The 17,746-nt window shown below is 45.8% G+C and overlaps 1 protein-coding gene across 1 annotated transcript in view; it reads left to right on the top strand.

The window, feature by feature from the left end:
• Positions 1–17,746, top strand: part of LOC138526811 (sulfotransferase 2B1-like) — a 387,634-nt gene that overhangs the window by 127,625 nt on the left and 242,263 nt on the right. Inside the window, exon 3 of the mRNA XM_069637513.1 lies at positions 15,494–15,696. Within this exon, the coding sequence (XP_069493614.1) occupies positions 15,494–15,696 (203 nt within the window). The remainder of the gene's footprint in view (positions 1–15,493; positions 15,697–17,746) is intronic.

Raw genomic sequence — 17,746 nt, 5'->3', positions numbered from 1 at the left:
AGAAAAAGCATCGGGGGACACTGTGCGTTGACACCGCTGTTAGCGGCAACACGAAACACTGTGCACATTACGTGTAGCACGGATATGGAAACACTACCACCGATGTTGGGGAAACACCGTGAACACTGTGGCCGTACCGCCTCCACAGCGGACATGTCGGTAAACAGTTGGAGGTGAGCTGAATCAGGGCACAGGAGCACCAAATGAGCCCAGCTGCACCCAGCAGGCCAGTGGGAGCCTACAAAAGGGCCACACCCATACCCAGGCCAACTCCAGACACAACCATGCAGGCAGCCGCTGTAGCAGCATTGGGCCTGGTGCTAATGAACCCACAGGCTGCAGCGGACATAGTGGCAGCAATGCAGCAGAGGAGGAGGAGGCAGAGGCGGAGGAGGCAGAGGCGGAGGAGGCACAGGCAGCAGATAGAAAACCTGGCACCCATACCAAATCCCAATGTGCAGCCTGCACAACCCCGCAGGCAGCCTGATATACTCCGCATCAGGGCATCACCCTGGAACCTGACCCCAGGGCAGATCCACACATTATATCGGCTTGACGGTCCAACAATCATGTTCATCATCAACATCATTGAGGACGACATCAGCAGCCACATTGAAATGCAGACGGCAATTCCACCCCTGCTGATGGTAATCTCGGTGCTGCATTTCCTAGGGACTGGAACGTATCAGCACACTGTTGGTGGGCTGCACGGGCTGTCACAACCCTGTTTTCAATCATACTAGGCCAGGTACTGGATGCCTGCTGCGCCATGCGTCGGAACCCATTGCCCTCCCCCATGCCCCTGCCCAGGTTTTTGCCACCAAGATGGCCTTCCATGCCATTACTGGCATGCCAAATTGCATCGGTGCATTAGATTGCACCCACATAGAGCTGACAGTACCATGTGCATTGGAGTTGGTGTACCGCAATAGGAAACTATACCACTCACTAAATGTACAGATGGTATGTGATGCTGCACAAGTGATAACCCATTGCTGTGCACGTTTCCCGGGGTCGACACATGACTCAATGGTCCTGCGGAATTCAACATTGCCATGGTACATGGAACGCAATGCTGGACAGAGCACATGGCTATTGGGTGAGTACAACTGTCAATGTGTGAACCCTGTGAAAGGGGGGTGGGGTGGCCAGGGCAATGACCTGTGTGTCTGGGTTGCTACAACTGCCAATGCATGACCGCCTGACCTATGCAACGTACAGTCTCCACACTCCACACATTGCAACGCTTCACAATACAGATGGCCACACTGTGCCTGTACAAACCCTGCCAAAGGAGATGAACAACCAATGTGCCCCCACAATGCACATGATGCATATCTGACATTGTGCATCGAACCACGTTAACACAGTGACCATTGACAGACTGCTCTGCGTGTGTACATCACTGCACACTGCCATACTTACCTACCACAAATGAGCATAAGGCCATCATCCAATGCACAGCAAGTTGTTGACCACTGTCAAGTGCCAATGTGGAAAACAATGACCCAGGAATGGGATTCACCCACTAGTTAGATCAGCGCAATGCCCCATATGAATGAATAACTAATGGTACATGAATGAACTGCATCTTATCCACACATGGATGCCACTAACAATGACATGTCCCCTTCCTTCCCATTCCATGTAGGTGATGCAGGATATGCACTCACGCCATTGACGCCCATACGGAGGCCAAGGAACAGGCATGAGGAGGCCTACAACAGGGCACACGTTCGCACACGTGGCATGATTGAGAGGACATTTGGTTTACTGAAGGCCAGGTTCCACTGCTTGAGTAGATCTGGGGGATCATTGTTGTACAAGCCAGTGAAGACGGATAAAATAGTGCTCGTGTGTGCCATGCTGCATAATCTGTGCATGCGCAGGAACGTCCTTCTGCCCCAAGACACAGAGGATGATGATGAAGTGGATGATGAAGATGACGATGGGAATGGGGATGGGATGGCTGCACTCCCTGGCAGGGGTGCACAAGATGGACAACCTGCACAGGATGCACTCATTTGCAGTTTCTTTTGAGAGACTCTACATGAACAGCACTTCATGCATTTAATGTAGCACGACAATAAATGGAGTCACTGTGCATCAAATAACTATTGCCCACTCGTCCCTTCAATTTCAACAGGATTTCATGTTAACAAAGCAGGAAAGAAGGTGGTATCGACAGGAAAGCTGTACAACCATGCCCGCCCACCCCCCAAACATACCCACTCCCACCCAGGTACATTACTCCCATGATTGACCTCCCCCACCTCCAAAACGTACCCACCCCCGCCCTGGCCCCAACACACTACCCCCATAATGGACCTCCCCCACCTCCCAAACGTACTCACCCCCACCCAGGCCCCAACACACTACCCCCATAATGGACCTCCCCCACCTCCCAAACGTACCCACCCCCAGCCAGACCCCAACACACTACCCCAATAATGGACCTCCCCCACCTCCCAAACGTACCCACCCCCACCCAGGCCCCAACACATTACCCCCATAATGGACCTCCTCAACTCCCAAACGTACCCACCCCCATACACCCAATGATCCCAAAATGTCTTGTGGACAGTCAATCATAGTGGGCACTATTTCCGGCTGCGCTTATGTGCAGTAGCGTCCTTGCCAGAGGGGCCGGCCAGCTGACCAGGGCGCCTCTGTGGGCTGCCTGAGATGGAACTTGAGTTGGTGGTGCTGGTGGATGGCACTGGTGGGCCACCAACATAGACTCAGCAATGGTGGACATTATGCTATTGCCCTCCCTGACATGGCATGACAAGGTCACAATTGGTGTGGCAAAATGGCCGATGGCCCTGGACAGGCGACGTACTGATGTGGCAGTGCTTTTGCTTTGCAGCCTCGCCTCCTCCCGCTGCTGCATCGCCTCCTCCCGTCGCAGCCTAGCCTCCTCCAACTGGCTTTCCACTAGCTATGCAAGGCTGGCCTGCTGTTCCTCCATGTGCTGTATGCGTGCACTTAACTCAGCCAATTGCAGGTTGTGGAGGGATGAGATGTCACCCATGTCATCCACCTCCTCCAGTCCTGCATCTTCGAACTGCATGACTGGGGCATTGTCGCCACAGGATGCAGCATCCTCCTCAGTGCACACTGCCAGATCGATGGTTTCGGTGGCCACGGTGGTGCTGGGTGCTACTTGTGTGGCAGCTGGCTGTACAGGGTTGGCTACGTGGGTTTGGGCATCCATGCCAGATCTTGCTGGTGCTGGTGCCTGTGTCTCGGAGGTGCTGGCATCGGCATCCTGGGCAGGACGGCTGCATCGGTCACGTGCAGGTTGGTGTGGCATTGTCTGTTGTGCCGTGTCACTGTCACTGGAGGTGCCTGTGGGGGAATAGAGGGCATGCTGTTAGTTGTGTGGTGGAATTTGATGGGTCCATCACATGCATCACACTGAACGTTGTCTACCCACTTGCATGTACACACATTTGACAGGTGAAGCACTCAGGTGTGTGTGTCTCAGCCTGTACTCAGTCACGCACTGTGTGCATGTCCAGGGGGCATGTCTTGAGTGTGTGTTGCTTGTCGTCTGGGTCATTGGTAGATGCATTGGGTCAGTCCTGCCCTGGCTGGCGGGGGTTCATTGGTAGATGCATTGGGTCACTCCTGCCCTGGTATGGGGGGGGTTCATTGGTAGATGCATTAGGTCACTCCTGCCCTGGTTGGAGGGGGTGGTTCATTGGTAGATGCATTGGGTCACTCCTGCCCTGATTGGTGGGGGGGGTCACAACCATACGTTGTTACTCTGTGCACTTACCAGCATCAGCAGGTGGGCATACTCCAACCTCTGCCTCGCCGACGCCATTTATGATATGATATGATATTATATGGCATTTATAACGTGCCTATACACAATTGTATTGAGGTGCAGGATACTGCTGCACTGCTCCTCCCATGACTGGAGTTTCAACGAGGATGCAGGCCCTCCACCGGTGCCAGTGCTGCGCTGGACGTGTGCAGCAATAAGATTCCGCACTCACAGCCGTAGGTCATCCCACCTTTTGTGGCAGTCCTTTACGGTGCGTATGGTCACCTCAACGGCTGTGCACCTGCGTGCAGCTTCTGCCCAGACCTCCTTACGGCGTTGCTGGAGGCTGCACCACTGGTCTGCGCTGAAAAGCATGTCTGCATTCCCTACAATGTGCTCCACAAGCACTGTGAGCTCCGCATCACTGAACCTCTCCTTGCGTTGTCTTGTAGCAGGGATACCGGATACCATTGTGGTGGTTGGTTTTTCCAACTGAAGGAGGTGATGTGGCCTGTGGTCTGTGAGGATGGCAGTGGATTGTGGTTTAAGTAGTGGCCGCCTCTCTCTTTCCAGTTTTTGCGATCATGATGTTTCCGCTTCCGGTATTTCCATGTCCGTGTTGGCGGGTGCGGTCGCGGTAATTCCACTGATATTATTGGCGTTATGTCCGTGTCCGTGGGTGTTTCCGTGCCGGCATTGACACTGTTTCCGCATTGTTCTGGTGCGCGCGATCGACAAGCGTAATCTGCCATTGATTCCGGAAGCTTGCGGTTGCGGAAATGGTGTCACCGTCATCACGGAATCAACAGATTACGGACCAGCTAACTCGTAATGAGGCCCAAGGACTGTCTTGTGGGCCAGCGGCACAAGTAAATGCTTTCAGTAGAAGGGTGTGTGGTTGGAGTATCATGGTGCACACATAGGGAAACTCTTCCTTCCAACCCTGCTGTGAGTTTTTCGCAGGCTTTGTAGCCCTACTTCAAGTGGTCTACAAATATGTGTTACTTTTATAAAAGTTTGAGCAGACCAAAGAACTACCATTATACACCATGGAGTGGTGGGATGCCTTTGCATGCAGCCAGGGGGCGCTGATGTTGCAGCTCAATCAGTTTCACTGCGCCCAAATAGGTGAGTGTAATGAAAGATGCAGATCACACCATCGATGTATTATGTCGGCTTTATTATCTTAGTAATAAGCAAACGTGAGAGACCCCCAGCACAGGCAGTGTCCAGGGTCCAACTGCTCACAGTTAAAGAACAACATTCTGATGCACAGCTAATGACATAGATGAGGTTCCAACCTAGAATGATACCAGCCTAGCGCCAGCCAATACACTGACATAATACATCTAGTTTCTGCATATAAACACTTCAATAACACAACCTATATACAACACACCTCCCTCCCCTAAAAAAAAAAACTTCTTTTATTTCACATTAATGCTTTCAATCTTAACATTACCAGATCAAACTTATTGGGGAAATTACAACATTTATGTTACAAAAAAAATGTTCTCTTTAAGATTACATACTCATCTTTTTACCTTCGCAATTCTGGATAAGCTCCAGACTTGTCCACCTTCCACACATACCGCATTCTTGTAAATCTTTGTCACTCTAACAGGTTCTGAATATAAAGGTTCCCCTTTCTTAGAGACCACAGCCCTCCTTACCCGCACAGAATCTCCAACAACAACCACAGTCTTCTTCTTTGGATATTTCTTATTAACCCTCTTCACCCACCTTTCCTTGTCGGCATCCATCTTTTTCCTCACCTCATTCACCACTGTATTAGTTTCTCTCGCCTTACCCAACCAGGCGGGAGATACACAGGTATTAGCTTTCCGTCCTCTCATCAATTCAAATGCGCTGACTCCTGTCTCAATCCTCGGAGCCATCCTTAACGCATACAGTCTATCTCTCACAGCTACCTTCCTGTCAAGTCCACTTACATTCGCTCCCCGAATAGCATCCATAATAGATCTGTTGACCCTCTCAACCATTCCATTCGCTTGTGGGTAATACAAGGGTGTCTTTTTGTGTTCGATACCACATTTACTAAGGTACTCTAAAAACATTTTTCCCACAAATTGTGGGCCATTATCTGTAAGTACACTACTGGGTAAACCCTCTCTTTCAAAAACATCTTCCAGAAATTCTATTATCCGCATACAGGTAACTTCCCTCACAATCCTAAATTCAGTCCATCTAGAAAATGTATCAACAAGTACTATGGTGAACCTTCCTTTACCTGCACCCATATCTAATGGACCTAAAATATCCATAGCTAAATCCTGCCACACACCCACTGGGGTCCTAGTTTTCTCCATTGGTTGCGACTTAGCACGTAAACTTTTCCCCGACTTGATGCAATCAGCGCAAGCACCTACAACTTTCTCAATTTCATGATCCATCCCTGGCCACCAGTAATCACCTTTAATTACTTCTTTGGTTTTACACATCCCTATGTGACCTTGGTGTGCCCGACTTATTAGTTTACTTCTCAAACATCCCGGAACAACCAATTTGTCCCACCTATATAATAACTCTCCCTTCAATGATAATTCATTTCTCACCTCCCACATTGACCTTTCTTCACTCGATAATAATGTTTTCTCTGGCCATTCACTTTCTACAAAAGCCATAATCCGTCTCCATATCTCACTGGATCTCAACGCTTGAATCCATTCATGTTTCTGTATTATGCCCTCCAATGTAGCAAACACCATCTCATTTTCACCATAAAGGTTTTTATCATTGTCAGTCACAGCATTTTCAACTTTCACTCTTGAGGCATGATCGGCCTTGACATTTTCCTTACCCGCAACCACCTCAATTATGAACTTATGGCACTGTAGTCTTGTCACCCATCCAGCCACTCTCCTTGATACCTTATCCAGTCCCTTATTTTCAAAAATTGATTTGAGAGGTCTATGATCTGTTCTTAGAACAAATTCTTGTCCCCATACAAAATTCTTCATTTTCTCAATTCCCCAGTGACATGCCAGGGCTTCTTTTTCCAACACTGAGTAATTTAATTCTGCACCCTTCAGCATGCGGGATGCATGCATCACCACCATCTCTTTTTCGTCGAAACCTGGTTGTAACATAACTACTCCTATGCCAGTGTCACTGGCATCTACAGATAAAATTGTTTTCTTCCTGGTGTCAAACATCGATAGGGGTTTTGCCATATCTATTTTCTTCTTTACCTCCTCAAATTCCTTCTCACATTCCTTGTGCCATACAAATTCTACGCCTTTCCTTAGCAATGACCTCAAATTTCTTATGCAATCCGCGTAATTCTCTACGAAACGATGATAGAATTCAAGGGTACCTAAAAATGACCTTAATTCACTTTTGTTCTTTGGTGGCAGAGTCCTCATAATCGACTCTACTAAACTCTTTTTCGGCCTGAGACCCTGTTCAGATATTTCATGACCTAAATACTCGACCACCTGAGTCATGAAAACACATTTCTTGCTCCTCAAAGTTATTCCCCTCGACTTGAATATTCTTAGAACCATATCGAGTCTAAATCTCAGTTCTTCTTCATCTTTACCACAGATTAGGACATCATCTTGAAAACACCATACCCCATTTACTTCCTTTAGTAACTTATCCATCACCTTCTGGAATACTGAGGAAGCCGATACCAATCCAAATGGCATGCGTTTGAATTGATATATGCCCTCATATGTAATAAAAGCAGTTAACTTGCGAGATTCATTATCCAAACCAATTTGATGATAAGCACTCGCCATGTCAAGTTTTGCAAAGCACTTCGCATCCCCAATCCTACTTAAAAGCTCACCCATATTGGGTAATGGGTGGCGGTCTGCCACAACACATCTATTAAGTTCCCTCAAATCAATGCACACCCTCAAATCTCCACTTCCCTTCTTTACGACCACCACCGGGGATATCCACTCTACAGCCTTGGCTGGCTCAATAATTCCTTCCCTCTCAAGCTTTACTAATTCATTCCGTACTGCTTCCCGCATCGACAACGGTAACGGCCTAAGTTTTGATGCAATGGGTTTACTTCCTTCCCTTATGACAATCTTATGAACCATACCCCTAAGACATCCTACCTTTTCCTGAAATACTTCGGGATATTTCATTATCATTTCGCATTTGGCAATTTTATCATTGGACTCAGAAGGGTAGCCCACATTGAAAACTTGTTCCTCACCATTGGGATCTAACTTGATTTTTAACGCTCTTTGTTCCCTCCAACCTAACAATGTTTCTCCTCTCTTTGTGACATATATCCTTCCTTGCGCTACTCTCCCTTTGAATTTTAATTCAGCTTCACAACATCCTAATATCTCTATTTTATCACCATTATATCCCCCTGGGGTTTTATCAGACGGGCACAGCTGTTCAATAGCACCTCCAACCACATTCTCAAAAACCATCTTGGACATCAACGTGATTTTAGAACAAGAGTCAGCAAGCATCTTCACATAATGACCATTAACTTCTATCCATGCTGAAGGATGCTCACTTTCGTCAGTTTCTAAACATTTTACCATATGGACCGTGACAATCTCATTTTCAGAAATATCCGCTTCCTCTGAGGAAGGACCATCATATTCTTCGACAATGAGTGTTCCTTTACCATCTGTTCCTATTCGATAATTTTTACAACAATTTTCGAAATGACCCCATCTTTTACATATATTGCATTTGGCACGCCTCCCTGGACATATAGGAGATGTTGATAGGTGGCGTGCACTCCCACAACGGAAACATAACCTATCTTCCCTCTTTACATTGGACTGTGAGCTATCCTTCTGGACATATTTATTGGTCTGTTCAGCTCCCCCACCCTTCATTTGGTTACCATCATAACGCCTATTTGGTCTGATTTTCTGTTTCTTCTTTTCTTTTGGGCAAGTTCCCCTTTTATCATTCACTCTTAACACTTCAGTTCCTACTGTTGACTTATTTTCTTTGGCAGCCAACTTTGCCACACATTGTAGGGTGTGTTCAATTTTCTTCGCAATGCTAATAACTTCATCTAAATTGGGATCATCTTTTAACCAGATTTCTTCACGAATCTTATCATTTGCACAATGTAACATAAACTGATCCCTTATGTGTTCATCTAAGCCACTCCCAAATTTACAATGTAGAGACAAATGTCTTAAAGCAGTTACGTAATCTTCAACAGATTCTCCCTCATGTTGGCATCTCATACCAAAATGATATCTTTCCAATACTGTACTAGTCTTAGTTTCAAAATGTTTATCAAGTTTAATCAGAGCAAGATCAAAGTCATTTACACCTTCTTCCACATCCAATTCCGAAACTTCAGGCAAAGTGTCATATATCCTCTGCCCTTCATAGCCCAGAAAATGCAACAACATTGCTACTTTGCGCTCAACAGACATGCCATTTCCGCATGTAGCCTTAACATAGTGAAGAAAACCCTTTTTCCAAGGCACCCATTTAATTCTTGGGGGACCTGGTGAGGGCATGAATACCTGTGGACCCGGAACTCCAGACAATGCCATAATTTCCGTTAATGGCAGAGAACTGTAGGCACACAGATAATGTGTCGATTCTCACCTGTGATCCAAGCCTGATTTGCCTTCCCGCAAGGGCCCAGGGCAAATTTTAAAAACAAACTCTGCTTTTCCCAAAGTGTAGCAACCACGTTAAACTCAAGAGTTGCACTGGGAGATCGCACTTCCTTGTTCCCTGCGTTGAAAACCCCGTGACTCTGAGACGTAGTGAGCTTCGATACTGGGCCAATCAGCAACCTTCTCTCTGAGGGACTTGCATCCACGTTGCGTTACGCCGCTTCCGTGTGGTGAACGAAACGTACCTTTTGGGGTCGACAAATAACTCGCCTCTGCCGTTGCCGGCTAGTTTCGCTGGGCACGCACCTTCGCACCAAAAACTCGCCTCTGCCACCGCCGGCGGATTTCGCTGCGCACGTACCTTTGCGGAATAGCGATTCGGAAGATCTTCTGTGTCGCGGTTTGGTCCGCGTAGTGCAGGGTTGCTTCCTGGTTCCTTCGGGACTTCCTTCTGCACTGCTGCAGTCGGAACGGTCAGCGCCGTCGCCCGCCTGTGCTGGTGAGCTGATGCATTCCACTCTTTAGAGACGAAAAGCCACGGCTTGTTCGTAGGACACACCAGAGCCAAATACTCGACAGCCCCTGAACTGCAGCCTCTTAAACAGGCGTTCTCCCTTCCCTTGGTTCCTCTGGTGCTACGGCCAAACTTATGATCCTGCAGGCTGGGGGTCTCTGTTGCGATAGGTGTCGTTACGTTAGAAATCCAGTTGATTTTCGCGAGGGAATGTCATCCCATCCTCGTCGCCATTGTAATGAAAGTTGCAGATCACACCATCGATGTATTATGTCGGCTTTATTATCTTAGTAATAAGCAAACGTGAGAGACCCCCAGCACAGGCAGTGTCCAGGGTCCAACTGCTCACAGTTAAAGAACAACATTCTGATGCACAGCTAATGACATAGATGAGGTTCCAACCTAGAATGATACCAGCCTAGCGCCAGCCAATACACTGACATAATACATCTAGTTTCTGCATATAAACACTTCAATAACACAACCTATATACAACAGTGAGCATAGAAAAATGTGTAATCCAATGGCTATAATGGTGGTTCTGTCTGGTGTGATGCAATTTTGTTAATCTGAAACCCACCCTACTTGTGCTAATGTTTATTCACATTCAAGGGCTCTTCTTAATCCCTCGTAAATGTTTGGTAATTTGGACATTTCTTTGTATTCTTCATGTCCCATATTGTCCGCTCTGCTTGCAGTTAGGGCTCTTCTGCCCTTTCTTCTGTGGCCTACTTGGAGACTAGCTAGGGCCATTTAATAAGTCAGAAATGGCCGCCTGTGGAATAGGTGAGACACACATCCTGATTCATGGAACTATTTGCGTGTAAAACGCACATTTGCGCGCCTTTCTGCCCGAAAATCCCTGTTTGAAGTATGGGGATTTTCGAGAAGAATGGCGCGCAAATGTGCATTTTACGTGCAAATAATTCCATGAATCAGGGTGTAAATCTATCCGAGACCAGGAGAATAATCGGGAGGATTTCCACCCCCTCGCCCCGCCGCCTCCCCTCTTTGAGATGCAAGCAGGACCTCAAGCGTATCTCAGAGAGGCTCCAGGCATCTTCGGGTTTGCTCCAGCTTCGGACTTTGTGAATCAGGCGTAAGGGATCAGGTGCAAATCAGAGCTGCACACTGGCATTTCCTGATGTGCTGTATGAACATTCTGGTGAACACGGCTCATTCTGTATGTCTGAATTAAGTCATTTTGTGGACTCAAACACGCCGTGGGTTGTCTGGAAATTGTATAGACATTTGTCTGATCATTAACGAATAACTACTTTTAAAAAAATTATTAGCTCTTTAGTTTGATCATGCAAACGTGTAGCTATTTTTTTTTATAGAAAAAACAAATGAAAACCTTTTCCATCTTGTACAATTCGCAGCATTTTCATAATAAAACATTTTTCATCAATCACAACATAAAACCGAACCAAAGGTCATTTTATACATTTTCAAATACGGTATAAAACCATCAGTCTATCCCCCTTTCAGAGGTTCTGAAACCGGGACACGCTAAAGGTAGTAATTTGAAGTTGCCATTCAGATAGTTGAGCCATGTTTTAAAATCGATGCTTGATTAGCAAGCTGTGTTTTCCACATGTTGCAATGTTTACACAGGAAAAACAGGTAATGTATTACAGTTAGAGTACTGTCAGGGTGCAATTACACTACAACTACAATAGTACATTTTCACACTAAATACATTTGCATTTTCGATTTCCATTTCACAAGAAATAAAGTTTGCATTGCATTTCCATTTAACATAAATGAAAATGTTTACATTTTCATAAGCATCAGTGAGGTAATTCTACACAACCTAGCGCTGACATTTTATTTCAATAATATGCTGTGGGCCACGTGACCACTGCATTTTAGGAGTAAACACACAGAGTTCATCATTCAAGTAGGGGCAGAAATCTGTCAGGAAGGAAAAAATGGAGGGCGAGAAAAGGGCTCCATTTCTACAAACTACCAATGGTGCAGCTGTACAACCACTGGATACCAAGGGGCTGGATTGAGGTCCTTTTGGTTGTGGTTCAGACATTTCTACATATGGAGAAAAACAAAAACACTTGATCAATGTAGCAGAACGTAACCAAGTAGAAATAACTACTCCCATAGGACAGGTAGTAGAAAACTATGAAGATGACTTGGTGGCAATTCAAACAGGCAGGGAACCAGCAAAAGAAATTGAAATGTATTTGGCCCAAATTCCATATAAAAAAAGTGTCTTTTTTCAGCACCTCAAGACTGCCCCGATTTTATGTTCAAGAATTTCCTAGGGGAGCAGAAGTAATGAACCAGCGTTCAAAAGAAGGAACACTTGATAAAGATATGCAGAATCTTGGGGTGTTCTAGGATAGGAACAGTTCAACTATTCAAAAGCCATGTTGTTCATGGTACTAAATGTCAGCAGAAACAGTAACCCATTAAAGTATAGGCTATCACACACAAAAAGCAACAGCAGGCCAATTGCTGGACCAAAGAGTTTTAATACAATAGGGAAGTCCATGTAACATCCATATTTTCAGTAGCCAGGACAGACAAAACCTACCATTTGGTTATAGACTTAATGCATAGAAACCTACTGCAGTATCTCAGAATCTACACAGTTCTCTTCTGTGTAACATTCAGGGGTGAAAGGAAATGACTGTTCTAGATTTCGGGAACGGTTGCTTCACGTACCCTTACATCCAGAGAGTTACACATAAACTGCCTTTACCTTTAAAGGAAAACACTATTGTTGCACTAGAATCCCAGAGGCTTACACAAGTAGCCAATTAGAATACAGAGCACTTAAGAAGGTATTTCAAATTGTTGGTAGTATGTGGATGACAAACGTTGGTAAAGATGATGACTTGAACACTTACTTAGACAAGGTGGATTAAAAACATTAGGTTTAGAGGGATATCTCTTTCCAAGAAGTTAAAGATAGCATGACGAGAGGTTTACTTTATGGTTTTCATTGTCAGAGGAAGGGGCGATGGTCCATTTCTAGAGATATGCACACCTCCAGAGCCCTCATACATGCAGCGTCTGCATGAATCTGTTTGGTAGTAAGCTGGATCTTCCCCATTTTGGTGGGCTGCGTATGCCGGGTGTGGCTCATGGAGATAATGCAGTACTAAGAGAGAGAACCCCTATATCCCTCCAGTGCCACATTAATGCTCATACCACATTTATAAGGAACCTTGATCTTTCAACAAATGTGATAAAGTCTGCCGTCATGGTTTGCAGGTAATAACTTAATTTTCAGTGGAAAATAAATCGCTAACATTTACCAGCAGATCTGACTAGGTAGATATTTCCTTCTAGGCCTTTCTAGGCTGGACTACTGCAACAGCTTCTTTCTAAATCGTCCTGCTTCTGTTCTCTGCAACTTATCCAGAACAGGACCGCAAGACTTGTCCTTGGCTTCAAGCCCAGGGATCGTCTCTCTTCAGCTCTGAAATCTCTTCATTGGCTCCCAGTGGTGGCAAGGATCAAATTCAAAACCCTATGCATTGTCCACAAGGCTTTCTGGGGCTTGGGTCTGCACTACCTCCAACACGCTCTTCCTAAGTATCTCCCTCCTTCACCAGTACAGCTGGTGCACAACACCCTCTGGGTACCCTGTGTACTACCTTTCTCTGGCTCATCTCCTGAACCTAAAGCACAGTTTTCCAGTGTAAGAATGGGACACCATCATCAAGGTGTATACAACTATGAAAACTGATATATCTTTCCTTTACCTCCATGGGACGGTAGCTGTAGCTTCTATTGGCCTACACAGACTGCAGTATATTCTAGAATGTTTTGTGGTAACATGACCAAGACATTCTGTCAGGAATCAGTTCCTTTAAACTTTATATGGAAGAGTGCAGGGGTGATTCCTGACAAGTAACGGGAGATGATATTCACTTGGCATGTATGTTTCCTTATCTCATGTCTTTTTCTAAATTATACCCATTTCCAAACTATTTGCAGCAATTAGAAATGTATCTTTGTATACATGTTTGGAAGCCCAAGAGGGAAATGTCTGGAATAAGACACAAAGGGAAGACGCTGCCTTTAATGGCTGCAGAGTAAAAGCACAAAATGTGAATCCTTTGCTGTGGGGTGTTTTGAGTGCTTGCGATATTCATACTCGGCCATCTATTTGACAGTGTCGCAAACTGGCAGAAAAACAGCCCCATTGATTTATGGCATGACAAAACCCGGGGAATGACGTCACAGATAACCTGCCCCCTTCCCCAAGACCCCGCCCACCCAACTCGACCACTCTAAAAGCAAACAAAAAAGGGCTGAGAGACATGTGAACACTCAAACAAAAGAAAAAGAGCAGTCTTTATTTTTTTGCATGTGCGCGGGTGTCACTCTCTTCGAATCAGTGCAGGAGATGCTGCTAACTGGGCAACGGCCTTCAGATTGGTCGGGGATCCTTTGTTTCCGCCCACAGCTCGATGTGATTGGCCACAAACGGTGTGTTTGTAGTCAATCGCATCAAGGCATGGGCAGATTTCCTTAGATTGCGGAAAATCCCAGAGACTCCGCGCTCTTCCCCAGAGACCCGGAGAAGAGCGTAAAAACCCGGAGTCTCCGGGGTAAGCCCCGGAGACCAGGCAGGTATGCATCCGGGATGGGGGCATAACATGTCCAACCACATGAGGTTGAAATTAAGAGGACTGCTATACCAAATATGTACTTTAAATTGGGTATAGGTTTCACAGAATGTTTCTCCAGGAGAGATCAGATTTGGTAACATCAAAATGACATAATGAGCTTTTACATAAAGGGGACTTTTCCAGTCCAGTGATATTTGAAAGTGGTCAAAGCAATGTTTTGCTTTATATTTGATGAGGGTTGCACAATCCACGTCACCGCTGTGGTTTGCTTCAGGTTGCAGATGATGCAGTTCAAGGTAGTGCACCTTTGTTTTTGTGGTGGAAATTACATGGGCACAGGAGAAAATGGTGTGAGCACCCCTGCCTATAAGACTAAGGGATCAGCTATTTCGGGGTAGAGGTAGACGAGAGACGATGGTTGTTTGATAGAGGGAGTTCAAGGTGGGAATGTGCTGAGGGCCTAGAGGTTGAGCGGAATGTATGAAACTGATGGTAGATGCTTGATCTCTAGGTTGCATTGTGCGTTTTGCTTGGAGCGAGGGATGTCTCCTGTTGGGTCTATTGCTCAATAAAACGTTTGATGTTGTGATGAAGTGATGGGCTATTGCTTCTGGTCTGTAGTGAGGGTGGCGAAAGCTGTTCCCTGCACAGTCTCTGTTCTAATCAACTTGGATGTTTCTGGATAAAAACTTGGCACCAGGATAGACTACAAACCCCAATAGGCCTCTAGCAGAAAGGAGCACGAAACAGAAGGGCATTTAGCACCTTACTGGGTAGCAGCTTTGGAATTCCACATGACCTACAGACTGCTCAGAGAAATAAAGCAGGGATTCCTTTGGCAGGTGAAATTAAGATCACGGTGGACAGTGCAATTTTTGTGTCAAACCAACACAAATGATCCGAAAAGCTAGTGCTTTAAATCAGGCAGTGCAGTGCTGTAGAGAGTCTCTAATGTCCATGGTGCGATCCCCAGCCAGGATGATGATTTGCCTTTTCTATTTTCCTGCAGGTACCCACTGGATCTTGGAAATCCTGAGCCTTATTCGCACCAATGGAGATCCAGCGTGGGCGCGAAGTGTCCCCCTCTGGTTGCGGTCTCCTTGGATTGAAGCCGTGGATGCCCAAATTAAGGGTGTTGAACCACCACGTGCACTCTGCTCCCATCTTCCCCGTCAGTTGTTTTGCAAGTCCGTCTTCCGTTCCAAAGCTAAGGTACAGAACAAACCACCAAGAAACCATTTGCCATGTTTTGTACCTTGAAAGGGCTCTATTCCCTCAAGCATTGGCACTTTGGCGAGTTTATATATTTGACTGAGTAGCAGGGCTGGTTCTACAGCTTGCAAATAGTAGCCAGCGAGGGATGCACTGACAGCGCAGGAAATGTGCCCGGTAGTCGGGAATCAGTGAGCAAGCGGAGGGGGGGGGGAAGAAGGGCAGGAATATGTCACTTTACTTAAGTTTACAAACGTTCTAGCACAGGTCCTGCTGAGACGTTTATTGTACTGTATGTAAAATGTTGCTATGACTTTAAAGAGGGGCTACACCCTATACATGTTTTAACTCAGTCAGCCGGTGAGCTAACATTTTAAACATCAACAGGTTAGCACTGCTCTAACTGTTGGTAGATTGGTTACCAACATAGAAGGCCTTTACTGACACAATGGTTGTGTATTGGGTTTCTTTGACCTCTAGACTCTTCTACTATGATGGATAGGTTCTATCTTCTTAGCACTGGGACGTGTGACCCAATGTCTTGGAACATGATAAAAGAAAAGAAAAACAGCAACTTATTTAGAGAAAAAGCAAAGAATTCTCAAAAAGCTAAAATACAAATGATTTACCATAGTTAAAGCCTTATCACAAGTTTGGCGGTAACCCTTAAATGCGGCGGTAGCGCTATTACCGCCACATTTAAGGGTCCGCCAGATCATTCATGCCTTTGGCGGATTTCCCCCCAGCTCTGAGCTGGGGGGGAAATCTGCTGCAAAATTGCCGATTTTTGGCCTGATTACCACCGGCGGGAAATCCGCCGGCTGTAATAGCGCAAATTTTCCCCATTGGGCCCAATGGGGAATGAGGAATTCCCGAATGGGCCCAATGGGGAATGGGCAATAACCTTTCCTCCAAACCCATGATCTGGCGCTAATAGTGATGAGGCCCTTAATCTTTTATCCTCCTAAACCTGCGTCCTTCTCGACTGGGAGAAAAACAGAACACGTTTGCAGTGCCTAAAAACCAATAATTTTGGAAATAAGGGTGGACTTGTAGACCCACCCATGCCTGGTCCTCGTGCCTCAATATGCCGATCGACTTTCCTGTTCACTGATTCACTGTATAGGGTTTGATCAGCTGGAGAGCGGGGATGGCACTTATATGCTTGAGGAACAAATATTGTGGGACAAGGAGTAACCTACTTTTACTCCTTTGCCTTAGTCGTCCTTCCGCAAGCTATTGGTAAGGATTCCAAAACTAGAAAAATCCAACGCAGGAGTCAGTTGATAGCAAAATGCATTTTTACGTAAAGACCCACCAAACTGAGCGGTGACACTTGAGCAAACATTACACTTATTGTGCTTACAAAAGGGCTCTGATTTTGCCCATGTGGCTGCTTTGCATATCAATTCAAGAGACAGATTGCATTGAAATGCTATGACCTTGGCAGCATGTCAATGTCTTATGTCTATTTAAAGAAGTCCCACAGACTTTGAGGTACTCTAGAATATAAGAGACCGTTTAGCAAGCAATAAAATCTTGTATGTCCTGTGTCTGTTGTAGAACTTCGATATCTGAGAATAAATAAGTTGGCTCCAAGTAAAAACTGTGAGCCATCCAAATGTTCTGGTTGCCGATGATCCTCCCAGCTTCTCAACATCGGTTCACTAAGAAAGAAAAGAATGGAAAATGTCCAGATTTATGTGAATATGAAAAATAACTCTCAGCACGAATAGAGGAGGAGCCCGGACAACAACCTGATCTATATCAAGATATATAGTCTACCAGTGGAGAGATTCAGGATTTTGTAGTCTCACTGGCAAAGAAACTCGCTGAATACCAAACATTTCAGAGGCTGATAAGACCACTTTCAAACCGCAAGGAGAATCGTGGTCACTGTTCATGGGTATGAGAATATGAATCACTCAAAAGTTTACAATCGAGCATTTAAGACAAAAACACTTGGGGGCTCATTACGAGTTGGGCAGCATTCTGCCAGTAAATCCGCCTGAATACTGCGCAATGGAATTACTGTTACCGGCACTTGGTT

The sequence above is a fragment of the Ambystoma mexicanum genome, chromosome 1q (assembly GCF_040938575.1).
Source record: "Ambystoma mexicanum isolate Mex_15411 chromosome 1q, UKY_AmexF1_1, whole genome shotgun sequence".
Classification (NCBI taxonomy): Eukaryota; Metazoa; Chordata; class Amphibia; order Caudata; family Ambystomatidae; genus Ambystoma; species Ambystoma mexicanum.
The sequence above is the reverse complement of the archived record's forward strand: the minus strand, read 5'-3'. Positions and strand labels throughout refer to the sequence as shown.